Source organism: Python bivittatus, unplaced genomic scaffold (assembly GCF_059951505.1).
Source record: "Python bivittatus isolate LINGU-HERP-01145 unplaced genomic scaffold, Pbiv_v1 ctg000520_np1212, whole genome shotgun sequence".
NCBI lineage: Eukaryota > Metazoa > Chordata > Lepidosauria > Squamata > Pythonidae > Python > Python bivittatus.
Window position 1 is genome coordinate 1,274,090 of NW_028277080.1, and position 20,828 is coordinate 1,294,917.

The following is a 20,828-nucleotide window of genomic DNA, read 5'->3' on the forward strand; positions in this document are numbered from 1 at the left end:
TGCAGTCCAACAGGCTCAAGTAGCCCACCTCTGCAACATTGTTTTGTTTTTGCCACAATTCTGCAGGAATGCAGAAAGATGATTTGCAGTACTGTATACAATTGATGAGAATGTACATTTTTTATTTAAAAGCAATTTTCTTGAGCCCTTAGTTAAAACTGTGTGAAAATATGCTAGACATTCCTGTGAAATCTCAGAAGCCACAACCTAAAGAGAAAATTGTCAAGAGATGGTATTTATTTGCCCTTAACAATTCTTTGCTTTTCCACAAGATTCACAGAATGTGCACACTGAAATAAATTGTGCCAACTTGCATAATTTATACATACTGCAGAATTCAATGCACTAACATGCAATGAATAAATAGCATAAGAAGGACTGATGTTCTTGCATACACATACATCTATTTTTTCACACTGACAAGCAGAATTTTGCAACATCATGAGTTCTTGTTGAGGTATAGATATATAAATAGATAAATACATTTATTAAAAGAAATATATAAAAACAAAACACAGTTAACTGGGCTTTCAAGTTGTTCAATCTTGTAGCAATTCCAAAGATTACAACTTCTTTTGAAGTATTTTCATGCTATTAACTAAGCCTGTGTGAAGTGTGATGCTTTGCTTTCTGGAACTCCCTCAAGTTAAGTCAAAGGAGTGATTTTATTTAAGGTAGCACCTCAACCCAAGAAAGTGAAGTGCTCTACCTTGACTCCTCCAATCCCACCACAGAGGTCCATCACTTTGCTTCAACTGGATGTTTCAGTGAAAATGGTGGCAGAAGAGTCTTCCAAGCATACATGTGAATTTGTAGCAGAATTCCAGTGGCTCTCAAAGAACACTTTCAAGGCCTTGCATAGCCATTACATCAACTATCAGCACTTACCAATTGCTTTGTCAATTTGCTGAAGCCACAAGAGGTTCCCTGAACAGAATTCCGGAGTTAAATAGACAACTCTATACTGGCCCCTATGTAAAGAAAAGGAAAACAGCATTGTCTTCTGGTAAAAATAAACTAACATTCATATTACGTACAGCTGAAGTGTTGATTATGGTAGAGATCTTGCAATAAGTCCGACTGAATTCACTATAATTCATTCCAATAACATAATGATATTTATTGAGAAAGGTGTATTTTCAGTGCTAAAAAACAGGATTAGAATAAAGCTTACGCTATGATTTCCTTTCTGATATTTTTTGACTGTGCTGATCCAAGCAGGCAAGCTGGAACTCCTGACATTCTGCAAGAAAAAATCAAAGTAAAGTTTACTTTATGAACACTGCATTATTTTTAGGTATAACTTTTCCTAAAAAAAATTAGATTTTGCATTATATGTTAAATACAACAATTCTTTCCTTTGCCCATCCCATCCGAATCACCTTGCACAGCTTTGGAAATGTTGAATTTCAGAACAGAAGCAAAATAAGCTTAAAATTTTCTATGAAACTTTCGAAATTACATCAGAAAAGGAATTTGGAAGCAGAATGGGTGACTGGCAAATTCAAACTACAAAAAATAGATAACACATACACCATGCAAAATTTTTTAAATATAATGAAAGCATGTTTTTTAGAAACTGAAAGCCACTTGCTAAATTAAGAAGAGATTTCACCCCTCCTTCAAATCTATCACCAAAACATCTTAAGTCTCTGTTTTGTGATTTTTTTTCTTTTGACAACCTAGGCAAGAACTTAAAATTTCTTATTTCCCAGGAAGAAAAAAGAAAGGACCTAAAACAGAGAAAAACCTATGCTATTTTACAATTTACTTTAACTAAATACTAATCCACACAATAGTCTTATGTTTTTAGAGAAAACAGTATGTGCAAAGTACCACATAAACACATACATTCCAGTGCATTTTTAATTAAGTCATATTAGAAGAGGCAGAAATATGCAACAATACTTTCATGGTTTCTCTACAATCTTTGATCCAGTCCTTCCCCATTTAAGCCAAAATAGCGATCTAGACAGCAAGAAATGATCCCTCTATTCTCTACATTCCATTCCTTTCTCTCATGGAAAGCACAACAGGCAGATATCCTCAGATAATTAAGACCCAATGCATAAAGGAAAAGCATGCTGTTTACCATTTTTTGTATATGTTATGCAGACATTTTAGTGAGATAAATCTTTTCCACAGATCTGTATATCTTAAGGATATGCAATATGGTATCTCACAATGACTACCAGGCTCTGTGCTCCACATGATTATAATTGTTACAAATTTAATTAAAAAATGCTAAATGGAAAGCATGCATGCTGCAAAGCAAACATCTAATCTCTAGCATTCCAACATCTAATCTAATTCCAAGAATGCCTCTCAGCCCCATGTAAGCCCATAGGTATTCTATAAAATTATTTTAAATACTGTAATAATTTGGCTCAATAACTCGTCTGAGGTCTACTCACAGAAAGCAAGCCAAGATAAGAAGATCCTTGGGAATGAAAAGGAGTGACATGAAGCAAATTCACCAGTCTGGCTTCTGGTAAATGGGATGTTATATAAGCACCTAAACAGAATCTCTACATTCCAAATTTTGCAGTAGCAGAGAATGTGTGTCTCTCAGGGTTGAAATGTTGGGTTCATTGTATTTTCTAAGCTTGCTCTTCTTCTTGCAGATATTTCATTACCAGGCTAGATAACATAATCAAAGCTATGGCATGAAGTGAGGTTTGGGGGCTGTTGATACATAGTGATTTATCCTACCAGCCTCGTATTATGTGGGTATTGTTCGCACCAATTGCTGCTATAATTAAGCCAATCCACCTTGCTGCTGGCCATCCTCTTTTTCTCTCTCCTCCTACTTTTTCCAGCATTATGAAACTTCTCAAGGGACCTGGGTTTTTGCATAATGTGACAAAACATGATAATTTGAGCCTGGTCATTTGCGCCTCAAGTGAGAACTATGATCCTTTTTTGTTTGTTTGTTTTCTTGGCTATCCATGGTATTCTCAGGAATCTTCTCCAACACAAAAGTTCAAAACAGTCAAATTCTTTATATCCTGCTTCTTCTAGCACTTACTCGATCTAAACTGTTTATAGTTTCTGTGACTGAACTTGCTTGCTTGTTATGAAATTAAAGAATTTTCATCATGTCTTCTTATTGCTAAGTGATATTCATGGATATGTCCTTCTAATTTTCCCTATGTCAAAAGACCTCAGAATCCACCAATAGATTCTATAACACTTTGGCATCACTGTACCCTACAAAATCACTCCAAAGCTTCCTAGGCAAACCCAAGGACCCAGTAACCAAAGAAGACAAAGAGGAGTTTTTCACAACATACAATGTAGGGACACTATGTAGGACAAACAGACAGAATATTGGCAGGAACAATCAAAGAGCAAACAATACCTATAAAAGGCAAGGCTGGTAGGACAAACTGCTATATACAAACAGCCACCAAATCTCATTTCTTGTCAGAGTATTAGTGATGTTACGTAGCCTGGTAATGAAATGTCTGCAAGAAGAAAACCAAGCTTGAAAGACCTTGCAAGTTGTAAAGATATAATGTGCTCTTTTTGAATAGTAACATCTTATAATACTTATAGTAGTACTAACGCTGTACAATACTTCCCCAGTAAAAAAAATGAGCATTGCAGGATAAGGAAGGATGGAACTGCATTCTGAGATATTTATAGGTGTACACCTGTTTGGTTTGAGTCCCATTTATTTGCCATTTGTGAATTTTATGACAGTGTCAGGCAAAAACTAAGACTTTGGTTGCCTGATAATTTATTGATAGTGTTTGTTCTATACAAAATAAAGCTAGCGCCCTAAGCAATTTTCTCATTCTGGCCTGTGAAGTAGACATAATAACTACCATCAATGGCATACAGTAGTACTGGCACAATCAGGCAAAATGGGTAGGATGATGGGCTGAAACAACAAGCATTTGAATTATTGGATTTAGATATAAATTAAAAAATAGGAGCTAATATGCAACCTTGACTTACACCGCTATAAGTTGGGACTGCTTTAGATAAATGTCTCCAGGTGGTACATCTAAATTTCAGGGAGGTGTCTGAATACAATGACTGAATAAGCACAAGCAGCCTTTTGTCAATAGTGGAAAGTCTCAGACTGTCCCACAGTCTCTCCCTTGGTATTAGATCGAAAGCTGACTTAAAATCAACAATGGTTGCAAGAAGGGAGCCACAAGGGGGTGCAGAATATTCTTCTGCCAAATGGGGGAGAACCAAACAATGATCTAATGTTGATCGTTCCTCTGTAAATCTGGCCTGTTCTTCAGCAATTATATTTTCATTTTGTACCCATTCCACTAATTTTAGATATAAAAATCTGGCATAAAGTTTATTTATTGTGTTTAATAAACTAATGGGCTTATAATTTGTAGGGTCAAGTCTATTTCCTTTATTTTTGTATAACAGTACAACAATGGCCTGATTCCAATCAGATGGAAATTGTCGGTGTTGTTAGTGTGTGTGAAATAGGTGGCCAAAACCAGGGCCCACCAATCTTTATTTTCTTTTATTAATACTGAGGAGATAAAATCACCTCCAGATGCTTTACCTGGTTTGAATTGGGCAATAAGATCTTTAACCTCAGCTATGGACACTGGCGGCCAATCTGGGAGGTCACCACAAGAGGGAATCACATCTAAGATTACAGCAGATTCCCTTTTAAAGATGTTATACAAGTGATCCTCCCATTTATCTGCAGATATTTGTGTGATAGGACCAAAGCATCTATCTGTAAAGAGACTGATTTATTAAACGCCAGAACCAAGTGGAGTTTAAGTTTTGTTGCTGAAATTAAATTCCTCCAATTCTCTCTTATAGCGTGTCATTTCTTTATCTTCAAAAGATATTTATAATTTTTTTTAATCTTAAGTAATTTAGAAGCACTCAAAGAATTTTCCTGGAGAAAGGAAGTTATTGCATTTAAGAAAGCCTTTTTAGCTGTAATGCAGTCATCATCGTACCAAGATTTAGACCATCAGCTGTTGAAAATCTTGTCAGGGGGACTTGGAGATTAACAATAATTGATTGATACAGTGACACTACTTGTTCATATGAATCACCTGAGCAAATTCTAGTATGCATGTGAGGCAGGGGGCTCTGAGATCAAAAGCCCAGACATAACTTTAGCCAGACCTTGAAACCATTTGTTTGAAAGTCCCATTCAAGTGATTCAAGGGCTGCAAATTTGTTGGAGGTGAGAGGGAAATTTGTTTTACTTACAGATTTCCTTTTGTATAAAATGGTCTTCTATCTTTGGTTGTTTAGCAGGCTTTGATGAGGAGAGAGAGCCCGGACTGATGCCATGTCATTTCTTTCTTTTTCCCATATTGTTCAGATCTACTCAGAAACTTTTCCTTGCACCTTTTGTCTCCATAATCATCTCACCATAAAAAGTTGTGAGTATATTTAAAATAGTCTAAAGTCCAATAAAAATCTACTAAAATCTACAGTAACCTAGTATACTTATTTTAACTAAAACTAAAAAAAAAAGTAGCTAAAATATACTATTTAAAAATTATATAAAACTAAAAGGGGCAGGAGTGTAGAAAAACTTGTGTTGCTGGGCTGCTTTCTTGGCCTACCCCCCTTAAGGACTCTACAACAAACATGGGGTGTTTCATTTATATTTTAATCCCACTTTCCTATTTAGAAAGTGCTCATATTATACTTACTTGAGTTGTAGTACTTGGTCCTCCATCAAAGAAATAAGGGGGGAGATTACTAGACCAATACCTCCAGTGTACACAGGTGGAAACTGAAAGCACAAACTCTTCCCATATCCTTAAAAACAGAACACATTTTAAACATAAAAGAAGAGAACATATCAGCTTTTCCTATACACAGCTTCCAAAGTTGCTATAAATGTGTTCATGAGAGAGATTGAGTTACTATGGACCACTAAAATCCTTTGCAAATGCTGAAATAGTGCAGGTTCCTTCCGATTTAAATTTTGCAGAAAAGAAAATCAATCAAGGTCAAGGCATCCAATTTAATAAATATATGAGTAATGTAATTTGGAAATACAGCATGGTTATCCAAGCCAAGGTGCAGCCATGCATGTATGCAATATAGATAAAGAATTAATTCCCTTCCCTTCTGAAGGGAGTTTAACAGTGAGAAGCAATAAGCATGCCTTGGATGGTACAGCTTATTCTTGGTACAAAAGTTGAATCATGCTAATCTAAATATTCCCAAGTAAATAAAGAATGCTTAGAATCTAAGGTAAAATAGAAATTTGGAATTTATAAGCATAATAATCCTAAATGAATTTATAAGACACATTCCATGCCTGTTTGAAATGGAAGCAAGGGAGCAAGAGAGGGCATACATAATCTAATCCTTCAATTCCCATTTCCAGCTCTAATTACTCATCTTAATATCCTAAAGTTTTAGTACTGCTCCCAGAAAAATTCGAATGTTGAGACGTCCTTGCCCACCTAGATATTAAATCTACAGTTGTTACTAAAAGTAGGATTAGGAATGGTATTATACAAGCACCACAGAATTAGAAGGTATTATGTAGGTTACTGAGTCCAAAGTCCTCCTCAGTTCAGGAATCCAAATTAAAGCATCCTTAATAGATGGATGGTCAGGCTTTATTTGAACACCATCAGCGAAGGGAAGCTCACCACCTCTTTTAAAAAAGGTATAGAACTTTTTCTGTGTGATGCTTTTTCAGACACTTGAAATGTGCTCTCATATCCCCTACACTCACCTTTCTCAATGGTAACCACCAGTTTCAGACTCTCCCCAATGACTTAGTTTACATTCTCCTGATTATCCTCACTGCCTTTATCTGCATTTGTTCCAGTCTTTCTGATTTTTTTTTCTTAATTGGACACAAAACCCAAGAGACTGTCATACCAATATACAGGTGAAACTCGAAAAATTAGAATATCGTGCAAATGTTCATTTATGTCAGTAAGGCAACTCAAAAGGTGAAACCAATATATGAGATAGACGCATTACATGCAAAGCGAGATATGTCAAGCCTTACTTTGGTATAATTGTGATGATTATGGCGTACAGCTTATGAAAACCCCAAATTCACAATCTCAGAAAATTAGAATAGTGTGAAAAGGTTCAATATTCTAGGCTCAAAGTGTCCCACTCTATTCAGCTAATGAATCCATAACACCTGCAAAGGGTTCCTGAGCCTTTAAATGGTCTCCCAGGCTGGTTCAGTAGGAATCACAAGCATGGGAAAGACTGCTGACCTGACAGTTGTGCAGAAAACCATCATTGACACCCTCCATAAGGAGGGAAAGCCCCAAGAGGTAATTGCAAAAGAAGTTGGATGTTCCCAAAGTGCTGCTCGTCAATAGCACATCAATAGAAGGTTATGTGGAAGGGAAAAGTGTGGTAGAAAAAGGTGCACAAGCAGCAGGGATGACCGCAGCCTGGGGAGGATTGTCAGGAAAAGGCCATTCAAAAGTGTTGGGGACTTTCACAAGGAGTGGACTGAGGCTGGAGTTAGTGCATCAAGAGCCACCATACACAGACGGATCCTGGACATGGGCTTCAAATGTTGTATTCCTCTTGTCAAGCCGCTCCTGAACAACAAACAACATCAAAAGCGTCTTACCTGGGCTACAGAAAAAAAGAACTAGTCTGTTGCCCAGTGGTCCAAAGTCCTCTTTTCTGATGAGAGCAACTTTTGTATCTCATTTGGGAACCAAGGACCCAGAGTCTGGAGGAAGAATGGAGAGGCACACAATGCACGATGCTTGAAGTCCAGTGTGAAGTTTCCACAGTCTGTGTTGATTTGGGGAACCATGTCATCTGCTGGTGTTGGTCCACTGTTCAGGGTCAACGCAGCCGTCTACCAGGAGATTTTGGAGCACTTCATGCTTCCTTCCGCAGACAAGCTTTATAGGGATGCTGACTTCATTTTCCAGCAGGACTTGGCACCTGCCCACACTGCCAAAAGTACCAAAACCTGGTTCAATGACCACGGGATTACTGTGCTTGATTGGCCAGCAAACTCACCTGACCTGAACCCCATAGGGAATCTATGGGGCATTCCCAAGAGAAAGATGAGGGACATGAGACCGAACAATGCAGCGGAGCTGAAGGCCGCTATTGAAGCATCCTGGTCTTCCATAACACCTCAGCAGTGCCACAGGCTGATAGCATCCATGCCACGCTGCATTGTGGCAGTCATTGTTGCAAAAGGGGCCCAAACCAAGTACTGAGTACATATGCATGCTTATACTTTGCAGAGGTCCGATATTGTTCTATTTCCAATCCTTGCGTTGTTGATGTCATGTAATATTCTAATTTTCTGAGATTGTGAATTTGGGGTTTTCATAAGCTGTACGCCATAATCATCACAATTATACCAAAGTAAGGCTTGACATATCTCGCTTTGCATGTAATGCGTCTATCTCATATATTGGTTTCACCTTTTGAGTTGCCATACTGACATAAATGAACATTTGCACGATATTCTAATTTTTCGAGTTTCACCTGTACAGTAGTGAGGCAATGACTTTCCATGATTTCCAAACTATATTTCAATTGATAAAATTGTGCTTCACTTTTTAGTCGCCGTTACTATTGTTGCTATTATTTAGACTTATATCCTGCCTTTTTTATCAGGAGCACAAAACAACTTAAATAGCTTTTCCTTTTCCTTTCACTACAACAACCAAACCTGAGAGGTAGGTTGGGCTGAAAGATAGTGGCTACATTTGTACAACATGCTTAACTTGTTTACAAAGTTAACCACTTTCTGAGTTCACACAACACATTAAGCTACCAAAAAAACAACAACCCGGACCTATGTTAATACTGACTAAGCTCAGCAAGCTGTGTAAATGCATCCATTTGCTTGACCTCATTACACCTATTGCATCATGGGCCAAAAGTCACTGAGTGAACTTCCATGGCTGAGGTCAAACTGAGGTTTGAACTCCTTGTTCCTAGGCCAATATTTTAAATGCTACACTACATTAGCAACGTTGTTGTTCAGATATAGCAGGCATAAGAAACCTCCAACCTGCCAGGTTGGCCTTCTAGCCCTTGAGATCTCACAAGAGGCAGAAGCCCAAATTCTCCAACATCACAACAGCATCACTTGCCAAACCACCTACAACTCATTTTGGCTGCTCCATGCCTTGTCTGCAGGAGTCAGAAGCCAGGAGACTGGGGCACTTAAAGGGTGATGATACTTCAATGACCCACACATTCTCCAACAAAGTAAAGTGTCTAGGGCACTTGAAGATGTTCTATGTAGAATAAAGCAAGGAGAAGTGAGAGAGGAAGGAAGCTCACAGAACTTTGTGTCTCTGCATGATCCTCTCAAACCCCAAAAGTACATTACTTCCTATTAAATATTGCACGATTTTTTATTTCTTATTGAAGTTTCATGTTTTCAGAAAGGCCAACTGATAACTTTTAGTATGTATAAAGAGAGAGAAGTGAAGATTAGCAAATATTCCTCCTGGCAGTGAAAGGAAGCTTGCTTATCTTATGCTTATGCTCCAATCCATTTTTATTGTACCCAACAGCATACATAATGTGAAAATATTCCTTCTGTACCTTTTCTGTGAGGAAAAACATCTACTTATACAAATGTATCTAGTAACATTCTCTGCAAATCACCTTTTATGAGGTTTTTAAGAATCATTTAAATAACATTCTAAACCAAATCTATATAACTCACCAGTTGCCATAACAACTAGATTATCTCTTCTTTCTTGCAAAACTGAGGAGATCACTTTCCACTGGACCCTTGAAATTAAGGAAAGACCATAATAAAAATGTTCCATTTCAGCTGTAACACATGACAAGAGCTGAATCTCATAATGGGAGACTGCAAACGGAGATGCTTTTTTTGGTGATCAATTGTTGGTTCTCTTTTCCACATACAGGTAGTCCTCACTTACCAACCATTCATTCAGCGACCACTCAAAGTTAATCCGGTGCTAAAAAAGTAACTTTTACAGCCCATTTAGGACCTTTGCAGCATCCCTCAAGAAAGTAAGCTGTTTGCTCTTCTACACATCGAAAGCAATGCGATCCTGCCAGCATGGGGCTGGGAGCCACAAGTGCGCTACGCAAAGAGCTTACAGTACTTTCTTGAAATCTCTTTCTCTCCAATCTCTCTGCTCTGCAAGGGGTAGGAGAAAAAGAACAAGCAATTTCTGCAGGCACTCTCTCCTTTTTCTGACCATCACCCCCCTCCCCCACAGAACAGACAGATTGGAGAGGGATTTCAAGAGATCAAGCTGTTTGCTCTTCTACACATCGAAAACAATGTGATCACACTGGCAGCAGGAAATGATCAGGCAAAGGAGAGATTAACTACAGAAATCACTTGCTTTTTTTCTCCTAGCCCCCCTTTGCAGAGTGGAGAGATTAGAGACAAAGGGATTTCAAGAGAGTAAGCTGTTTATGTAGCATGCCCATGGTTCCCAGCCTCGGGCTGTAGCACAATCAAACTGCTTTCAATGTGTACAAGACAGGAAGCATGCACTCAAGCATTCCAAAGGGCAGGGGAGTGGTTAGGAGGCAAACAAAAGCTGAAGGTATGACACTGAGTAATCTTATCTCTTTCCAACCGGAAAGCACAGTCACAGTCATGTGATTTCCCACTTAGCAACCGCTTCGCTTAGCGGCAGAGTTGCCAGTCCCAGTTAGGGTTGTTAACTGAGGACTACCTGTATATATCCTGAATATGAATATATTTTGTTTTATGACGTGCAGTTTTCAAGATGGCAATTTATTACATCTGCCGGAAGAATCAAAATCTTTTGAGGCAAAATCCCCACATAATTTATTTAGAAGAAAGACTTGTTTGTTATTTTCAAATAATTTCCCTTTAAAATGAGAGGCCCATCTTAAATAAGTTTGGAATATTAGAAAAGAGGCAGATAAGACTTTCTGGATTTTCCTTTATGAGAAGAACCTTAAATTTGCAGTTCTCTTCCTTTTGGGAAAAGTCTTTTAGCCTATTTTTTTTTAAAAAATAAAACTTACGGTTTAAAACTTGAGTGACCAAAATACATCTTTAGACAAGCGATTTGCTCAGTGCTGGGTTTAGGCAAGCAGGAATCTTTGAAAAAAAGAAAACAAAAATACTGAAATAGAGAAAATACAAAAAACAATGATAGCTATAAAAACAGTTCATGTAAGTAGTTACTTAAGATAAAAGCTGACTATTAAGTTTTTAAATGTTATGCATACTACATACTAGCAAAGTATAGCTTCCTATCACAGGGATATTGTGTAAGAATACTAGATACAATATAACTAGAGGTTAAAGACTTTTAAATTCTCTTTCCTCAGAAAGTTAACATACATGCTTAATTTTCCCACTGACAGCATAAAATTTAAAGCTGGCTTGAGTGCATCAAGCCCACTATTTGCTTAAAAAAACTTATGAGTAACACCAGTGACTGGGATCATATATTGCATTAAGCCATAACATTAACTCCCAATGTGGTTTGTTTGGTTTTGGCTAAGGATGATCTGTAAACAGAATCAACAAACAGATCAGAGGCTGAGTTAGCATACAGTGCTGAGCTGGAATATTTTTTGAACCATGGCTTGTTGAAACACAACATCCTGTTTCACCCATTATGCTAAACCATAATGAGTGGATTCACACATCACACTAAGCAAAAACCAAACATTTTGATTCACATTATTGTGAACCAAGCCGTAGCATGCTCAGCAAAAACTTTGGCTGCTGCTGCTGCTGCTGCTCCTCCTCCTCCTCCCAAATTCTAAGCAGCAGCTTCCTCATATTTTACAGAACATTGCTTTTCAAATATTTCCCTTGGCTGCTAAAGTCTAAAGTCTCCTTCAACCATCAGAACTACTTGAGAGGATCTTTAGAGATATGCTTATTCATCTGTATGCATATACGTGAGCATAGAGAAGTACAGATACTCTAGTGTGCTGACATGTTAAACTTTAGATCACAGTTAAATATTTACCCCATCTTTCCTCTTCCTCTTCAATGCCCTCTTCTCCTTCATCCTCTGCAGCATGGTCATTTTGCTTCTCTAAACCACCCAGGGTAGAATTCACATATTTCAAATTGCTCTGGTCTGCATCTTCTAAAGCCTGGAGCAGAGAGAATGAGATTTTGCAACTTCTGATCTAAAAGAATCAGGGGTATACTATTTTCTGAAGGTCCTTTTTTATTTTTAATAGAGAGAGAGCCTAAGTACAGTAGCCATTCTAGATAAAGTTACTTTATAAACAAATATAATTTGTGAAGACCTCACAGCTCCCATACATTTAGGTTTTCCACACTGCTGTTAAAAGCATGGGAGAGTGAAAGGCAAAGCTATCCAATAATCCCCCTCAGTGGAAAGGCATTTTATTTCAGGCATTTATTAAAAATGGTACCTATTTTTATTAAAACTCATGAACACTGTTAGCTTATCACAGCAAGCCCACTTATTATTTCTAACATACAAGCCTGCTCCACTGGCTTTTTCTACTCAGAACAGGCTCAAGAAAAAAAATCTTTTTCACTTCTTTCTTTTGCTTGTTCTAAGAGGAAAATGCTAAAGGTTCAGGTCTGCGTTACTTGCTAAACAAACGCTGACTGGAGCCATGTGTGATTTGTTGGCTATACTAGAGATGGAATTTGGGCATGCAAAGCATGTGCTCCACTGTTGAGCATAAAGTTATGTCCTTTCTCTCCAATTATAATTGGTTTCCAACCTGCAGGAAGGGAAGAATGGAGGAAAGCATATTGCCAAGTTGCATAGCAACTACCAGGAAATATGTGGCTTTCTGTTTCCAGTTCACAAGTGTGGTGGTAAAATGTACCCCCCTCATACACACGCAATCGGCATTCGCTACTAATCCTATAAGATGCCCCCCCCACATGTGAACTGCTTAAAACGCCCTTGTAATAAAACATTCACAGCAAGTTGAATTGAACCTGAGTGGGGAAGAATCAGACTGGAACCAGTGACCCAAGAAACCGCATTTTTTATATTCACTGACCATTTCTCAAAGATAGGATAGCTAGCATGTTGACGTAGTAGGGAGGGATAAATAATAATAATGTCACCAAGATGGGTTTGTCAAAAACATACCAATGTCATGCTGTAATTTACACCGTGTCTGCCTTTTTCATTTTGTCTTTGTAATGTACAGTATGTAAGTTATGGTTCTGCTTTTGTTCAGGGCTGCTCAGCAAGTTGTCAGTGTTTTGCTGGGAGGCTGATGTGCACTGCAGTCGTTTGCATGCCTCATGAATTTACTTAATAAACCTTCAAAGAGATTTGGTTGATTTAAGTGAGCTAGGTTTTGGCCACAACATACGAAACAGAGTTTCAGGAAGATCATGGAAAAAGAATTCTCCTTCTACACATCTGTCCAGAACACTGGCATGTTACCATAGCCCCTTTTGTTCAACATACTGCACATACACTGCAAAATCAAGGCTGTTACTGATATTATGATTCCCTACCCCTTTGCTAAAAGATACTAAGGGAAACAAGGAAGAAACAATATCTGAAAAACAAAGTATCATAGCACTGTATGGCTAAAGTTGACTGAAGTGCAATTGGACTGTTTCTAGGCAAGAATGATATGCAATAGCTATTCCAATCCTGCCCATCAATTGCTTATTTAACATAATTAGTATTCTATTCATTAAAAAATTAGAAACATTTACATTCTTAAACTGTATACCTCTTTAAAAGGTTTGAGAGAGAGAGAGAGAGAGAAAATATAACTTACCTTAAGCATCTCCATTTCAAATTCATCATCATTTTCCATGGTACCAGGATGATTCTCTTCATCCTCTATGAAACTTAAATCCTAAACAGAGCAGTTCAATTTTTTTTTCTTTTTTAACCCAAATTCTCTGGTCCCTATTTTCTAACATAGGAAAACATAGCTTTTCAGTGAAAAAAATAACAAGTAATCTGAGTTTAACTTCTGGCCTATAGTAAACCATTAACGTTTCTATGGATAATAAAAATGTGTAAAGTCTAAAGCCACATTAATAATGTATAAAATCACATTAACATTTCTGTGACAGCGCTGTGGGAAAGCTTCTGTTTTGCAGAAGAGCAACCTAAGAAACATAGGAGTACAAAGCCCATCTGATTCTAGCAGAACATTCTTAGGATAGGAGAAACAGCCTGTTTCTTCATCGTTGGAACAAAGTGATTTTCTCTAGACTTTTAGCAATGTCACTTGGCATTCCTAACATACAGTATCTCCTTAGCTATTGTAGCACAGCCAAAATCTGGAAAAAGACCAGGTTGTTGGTCAATTAAATAGCACATCTTTCCTCAAAAAGGCAATTACCTATACAGACTTACCCCAGATGTACTAGTCACCTCATGCAGCATTTCTTCCTCAGCCTGACGTTCCATCATCTGAAGTTCATATTCAGTTATGTCTAAAGACATTAAGAATTCTTTCTCTGTAGATTCTTTAAAGATTGTGTTTGAAGTGTGTTCTTTCTTACTAGGTTCTTTTTCATCTTTTATGTGGGGGTTTTGAACACCAGCTGTTTTATGATCAACATAATGATTTGACTTACAAATGATCTTGGAAGTCAATTTAGATACTTCAGCTTTTTCTTCTTTACTACACATTATCCCTAGATTGGCACCTTTTTCCAGCTCCATTTGGCAATTAGATTTGATAAGCAATATGCTCCTTACAGCTTTAATGTTTTCTGAAATATCAGCCAATATTTCTGTTGCACTATGGAAAAAAAGTGAAATGTGGTTTTTTTTTTCATTTATACCCTACCTTTCTACTTTTATAAATACTCAAGACAGCTTGCAACATTCAAAAGAAAAATGCAACAGTTAAATCAACATTAAAATTAGTGGAATTAAAGCTCAAATAACAATTAATAGTTTGATGAACAAGTCATGTCTTTACAATAACTTTTCTTTGTCTATTCTAAATCACCTTCTAATTGGTTTCACTGGGTGACCTTTAGCCCATCCTTCTTTTTGAAAGGAAGAAAAACTTTCCCCTGTCCACCTTCTCCATCCAATACATGATACTATACACTGTGATCATGTACCCATTTAGTTGTCTTTTCTAAGTGTCAGAAACTCAAAGCCCTTCAGGTTCCCTGATCACGTTTATCTGCCCTCTCACTTTTCCAGTTCTATTATGTTCTTTTTCAAATAGGGAACCCAGAACTCAACTCTGTGTTCCAGATATAGACATACCACAGATTTGTATAAGGATATTATAATATTGGCAGTTTTCATCTCAACCCTTTTCCTAATGATCCCTAACGCAGAATTTGTCTTTTTCACAGCTACCATACTCCAAGTTGATATTTCCACTGAACTATCCACTATGACCCCAAGATCCTTCTCTTGGTTAGTTTCAGATGGTTCAGATCTCATCAGTGCATAAGTGAAATTGGGGTGGGGGTTGTCTTAATATGGACCATTTTATGCTAACTTAAACTGAACACCATATGCTATTTATTTGTCCATTCACCCAGTTTAAAACAATGGTTTAAACTATTTCATCCCAGATTTGGCTAATACCTTTATGGGTCTCTAACCATCTCCATCTCAGTCACTTTGGTTTCAGAGGAATGGACTTGCTCACTGAGAGCCAAGAGTTCATACTATCACTAAACTCACAATACTTAGTCTTTAAAGTGGGAGATCACACTAAACTCCCATTCTTGTTTACCTTCCTGTTTGTTGGTCCCAGTTGCAACCTCAAAATTGTCTCTTTTCAAAGAGACCTGGCAAGAACTGAGCTGTTGGCTGAAGATTGTAACTCCAATCACTAGCTAATCACCTGAACAGTTAATCAGTTGCAATTGTAAGCTCCTTCCACTTAGACCAAGTGCTCAGAAAGCAAGCAAATACACCCCATTCAGTTAAAAAGTCAGTCAATTAGTCAAACAAATCTTAAATCCAACTGAGCAGCTCCACAAACTTACTAGCTACCTCAAAAAAAATTCCATTGTTCCTATTCACTCTCCTGTTGTTTGCTCCAGCCATGAGCTCCAACCGCCTCTGTTCTTTCTAAAGAGTACAGACTGGGGGATTGGGAATTTAAGAGAGTTGAGTGGCTGGGAGTACAATAGAATATAGTATGAAACAAGGCCTATAAAGTTTCTGTCCAAGCACAGAAGTCACTACAAATGTAGAAACTCTACACTATTCTTTCAGCTATACCCATTGAAATAATGCAGTTCTTTTACTGCAAGAACATACTGAATTTAATATTAATATGTACAGTACTGATAGATTAAAATAAACAGTATCTAACCTTTGAATATATGTAGATTGGCCAAAAGTGGCAGGAAGGCAATCAGCCAAATCTAGCATCTCCTTGGACAAAGATGTTAATTCTTTTTTAATTTCACTTGGCAGCAACATTCCATCTGTTAAAAAAAGGTGGAGCTTTTTACCAACTACAAATTCACCTGGGTTTTAAATTTTGAAAAGGCCCTTAATTAAGCAATTAAATCAGTTTACTTCTCCTTAAATTTTGATCTGGTTCCCAAAATTCAAAAAATCAATTTCTGGATTGTTAGATGGGATTATACAACTTTGGGCACTTTGGGCGGGGGGAGGGGATTTCTATCATGTTTTCTGCAGATGCTAATTACCTTTGGACTCTATTCACCAACATCTGCTCCATTTATCTATTACTACAGTGATAATAAAGGGGGACGCGGTGGTGCAGCGGCTTAATGACGCCGAAAGTTGCCGGCCAGAAATGGCTGACGCTTCGGCGGTTCGAGTCCAGCCTTCGCGTTAAACAGGGTGAGCTCCTGTTTCCTCCCCAGTTCCTGTCAACCCAACAGTTCGAAAACTTACGTGAGTAGATAAATGGGTACTCTCACTGCGGTGGGAGGAAAAATGCTGGCGGCGCCTTGCAAAAAGGAGTTGGGAGCAGTTGCCGGTAAGCGCGAAAAACCGTGCGAGCCCGAAAAAGGGCGCGAAGCAACGGAAACCCCGCCTCCTGCGCTCGCCAGCTGGGCTCTGCCCTAGGAAGGAGGCTCTGGCAAACCACTTCCGAAAAACAGTTGCCTTGAAAACTGCAAGGACTCGTCCAAGCAGTCACTGCAGGGTCAGCAATGACTGAGCGCAGACAAAAAAAAAAAAAATAGTGATAATAACCTCTATGATAGATTATTGCATTATTCAGAAAATGTAGTTAACAGAGATCATATAAGACAAGATGCAAAACACCATGGTACTCACTGAATTCCAAATTTAAAAAAAGTATATGGCCCCAAACTCATGAGAGAACCATGTCCTGAAACATTTTTGCATTCTCATATGCTTGTAAGGTGTTTGGCATATTTTAATTTTCAAAAAGTTTATATTCATCATCTGAATCAATTCACAGTAGGATGAAGAACTCTTCATGAAGGTTATGGACTGTAATCTACCACATTTAGGGCTGAGAGAGAATAACTGGCCCAATATCACCTAGCCAACTTCCATGCCTAAGAGAGACCTAGAATTTGAATTTCCCCACTCCTAGTCCAGCATCATAATCCCTACATTACATGGCTTCAATAGTGTGTGCATATAAAGGTCTGCTTGTGTGTGTGTGTGCATGCATGCATACATCCACAATACTGTGCAATGGTGCCTGCTGTATGAAAAAGTTGCTGATCTCTGCTTTAGCTCACCTGTTTTTAAACAAATCTGCATCTGCTTATCACTACTCAGATTAATTAGGTTTTGGTAAATAAGGAAGCCCGCCTACAAAAAAAGAAAAAGAAATAATAGTTTTAATGTAGAGATAATAACGACATCTTTTTTCAATTTAAAAGACATAAAGCAAGTTTTTCTAATCTAATGCACTCCAGATATGCTGGGATCTCAGCTCCCCAAATTCCCAACAAAAATGGCTGAAATCTGGGAGCTATGGTCCCAACACTTCCGGAGTGCACCAGATTGGGAAAGATTAATCTGAAGTCATCAACCCTAATTACTTAGAAGGAAGACAACACATCCCAAAAGTTATAAACACAGAAAAAAAAATAACAAGTATCTACACACAATAGAGAATCAGTATAAAATGGCACAAACTTGGGACTTCTCGGGGAGATACGGCAAACTGAAGACGGCTCTGCGAAAGTAGAACCAACAACCATGGCAAAGACTAAGGAACTGGTGAGTAGACTGGTTCCTTGGAACGTCTCCAGATAAGGAGAGGATGGGAGATCAACCACAAGTGTTCCTGATGGCTGCCCCTGGTGAGGAGACTGCAGGACCGAAGTTTTCCACAGGTTTGAGCACCAGGAGATGACAGGATTAGCCATCTTGCTCACAACCACAGCAGAGACTTTTAAGGGACACTAAGTTTGCAAACCTCACTTTCTAACCACTTTTGGAAATTGCTCATAAACTATTAGAGACCTTCAGATTAACAAGTCTGAAAATGCTGGATGAGTCTTCCTTCAATCCCGAATGAATGAAAATTTTAAACATAAACTTAAAAATTTAAAGAATCTGAAATAAACAGCAAAAAGCTAAATAAGTTTTTGATCTTAGAAAGTTATAAACGGACTAAGGTCCAGGTAAAATTGAAACTTTTACAATAACATTTTGGAATTAATTATAAAGAACAAACAGCTTCTTGTGGGAAATAGATTCTGTTTTGTTTTTTACAAGACACAACAAGGATAAGCAATTTCATGATTTCAAAAACTGGATACTAAAGGGGACTGAAGTTTTTAGGTAGAAGAAAGATTCACAAGCCTGTAAAATGTTGCAAAACATTATAACAATGAAAATAATGAAGGAGACTTTTGAAGAATGGAGTCAGAAATTAGTGGCCACAATATCAACAATGTCAGTAATGACGTCTGCTTCTATGGATAGACTATGTCCAAAAGATGTTATTGAAGAAATGACAGATGTAGAACAAATTTAATCTGATAAGATAAAAATGGTATCAAAAGTGGATTTACAACTGATGGGCCAAGAGAATTACTTAGAAAAGGATGTTTCATTGGACCTATAAAAGAAACTGACTGAGGTTTTAAAATTTAAAAGGGAAATGCAAATGACAAACCAAGAGAGTGACCTGGATACTTTTTTCCTATTGGATTTACAAAAGAGGCTTGTTAAAGCCTTGAAGAACTCTGTGCAATGGGACAAAGAAAAAATGAAGAGAAATCAAATCCTACGACAATATTTGAATGAACTAAAGATTAAGACTATTAGAAGTAAAAGGAAGGAATATGAAGTTGGTTTATTTAATCAAGATTAAAACAAGATATGTTATTTCTTCTGGCAACCCTTTACAGACTTTCTGCTGACACCAGGATAGAAAAGATGCTGTTTTATGGATTTGTTTGTGGATAAGAGATGAGATATGGGATGAAAAGTAACTGTTTGTAACCTTAGAGGGGGTGAAGAGTCACTAAATTTGTTTATACTTGTGATGAAGGTTGGAACTTCTCTCTTTATTATATTCTTATTTTTCTCGCCTCTCTTTTTCTTGCACTTTTTACTTCTGCTTTCTATTCTATTCTTTTCTTTAAGTTTAGTTTATATTAGATTTTACTATTATAATTATATATATACTGTGTGTGTACATTATATATATTTACCATATATATATGATAAAAAATTTCACTAATTACTTATCAGTCTTTATCTCCCCTTTTGCTTTAATAGATCAATTGCCTTCTAGTTTTTACACTCTACACTGCTTCATCAGTTCCCTCATTGATGATTCACTCTCCTCACCAGTTACTTCACTTTAACTATATTAAATATTCTCAGCTTCTTTTCTGAAGTCAAACATATCTTTCATTCCATCTAAGGACCCTGAAATGTAGCATTTCTTAAATATTATTTGGACACACTGTGTGCGCTCATTCTGCCTGTATGTCACCAGCTTTTTCAGCTTGTTTGCTTTCATCTCATCCTATAAGTTTTCCTTATTCTCAGTGAGGCAGAAACAGTAAGGCTTTGGAGCATCTAATGCTGGTATCTTAAAACTGTATGCGTAAGTGCCATGTCCAATTTAGCCAAATGAAACATACATTTACAATATAAACTATAGATTTTATTATTGACCTTCCACCCCATTCAGTACAGGGAAAGAGTCTGACCCTCAAACACAAATTAGTTTGAACAAACAAAGCGTTAGAATATCCACTGTATTCTTCTTTTACAGTGAGGTATGGAGTTCTGGAATATGGGCTTATAAAAGAGAGGAGAGACTCTTGCTCTTTTTAATCACAATTCAATCTTTCTAGCAGCATTAAGACATAGCAATCTCATTTGGACAATGGCATTTTGTCTTAATGAACAGAAACTGAATTAGCCATCTGCCCATATCCATAGTCTCTACCTTCTTTCATGCGTCACAATTAAACCTCAAACTCTTAGTTAACCAGTTTCTATTTTATCTGACCCAGAATAAGAGTATCACAGCAAGCTTGGGCCTTAAACCATTTACTTAATATTAGTTTAAGACCCCAGATTTTTCTGATCTTGATAACTATACTTTACCGGTTCTGACAAATTCTGGAATTATTTGCATAATAAACATGGAAAACTAAGTAAACAGTCTGAGACCTTTTCCATATCTTGGTTTATAAAACTGAGATGTAATCAGCTAAGTAGGCCAAAGCAGGTTTTCAAATTTTGTATAACCTAGAAAAATACAAGCTTCTTTGTACATACATATGCATCTGTAGCAGCGTACAGCTTTTGCTCCTCAGTTAATGGAAAGCATTCCCAGTTACTACAGCGGACCAAGCGGTCTTTCACAAGCTGTTTGTGGAACAGGTGTTTGACAAGGCCATTTAAACTCCATATCTCCTTACATTTTAGCTAAAATGAGATTGCAACAATAAAGCATAAATTACTTCTGGAACATAA

The 20,828-nt window shown here is 37.4% G+C and overlaps 1 protein-coding gene across 3 annotated transcripts in view; it reads right to left on the reverse strand.

Moving 5' to 3' along the window:
• WRN (WRN RecQ like helicase) overlaps positions 1-20,828 on the reverse strand; it is a 70,421-nt gene that overhangs the window by 40,856 nt on the left and 8,737 nt on the right. For all 3 annotated transcript variants that reach the window (XR_015797353.1, XM_088147469.1, XM_088147468.1), the window contains exons 6-16: positions 20,631-20,780; positions 17,615-17,687; positions 16,237-16,351; positions 14,295-14,685; positions 13,705-13,785; positions 11,937-12,066; positions 10,975-11,050; positions 9,659-9,726; positions 5,664-5,772; positions 1,175-1,243; positions 889-971 (exon numbers count right to left, since the gene is read on the reverse strand). Coding sequence is in view for 2 of the 3 variants with exons in the window: in XM_088147469.1 (XP_088003595.1) it covers positions 889-971; positions 1,175-1,243; positions 5,664-5,772; positions 9,659-9,726; positions 10,975-11,050; positions 11,937-12,066; positions 13,705-13,785; positions 14,295-14,685; positions 16,237-16,351; positions 17,615-17,687; positions 20,631-20,780 (1,345 nt within the window). In the remaining variant the exon portion in view is untranslated. The remainder of the gene's footprint in view (positions 1-888; positions 972-1,174; positions 1,244-5,663; positions 5,773-9,658; positions 9,727-10,974; positions 11,051-11,936; positions 12,067-13,704; positions 13,786-14,294; positions 14,686-16,236; positions 16,352-17,614; positions 17,688-20,630; positions 20,781-20,828) is intronic.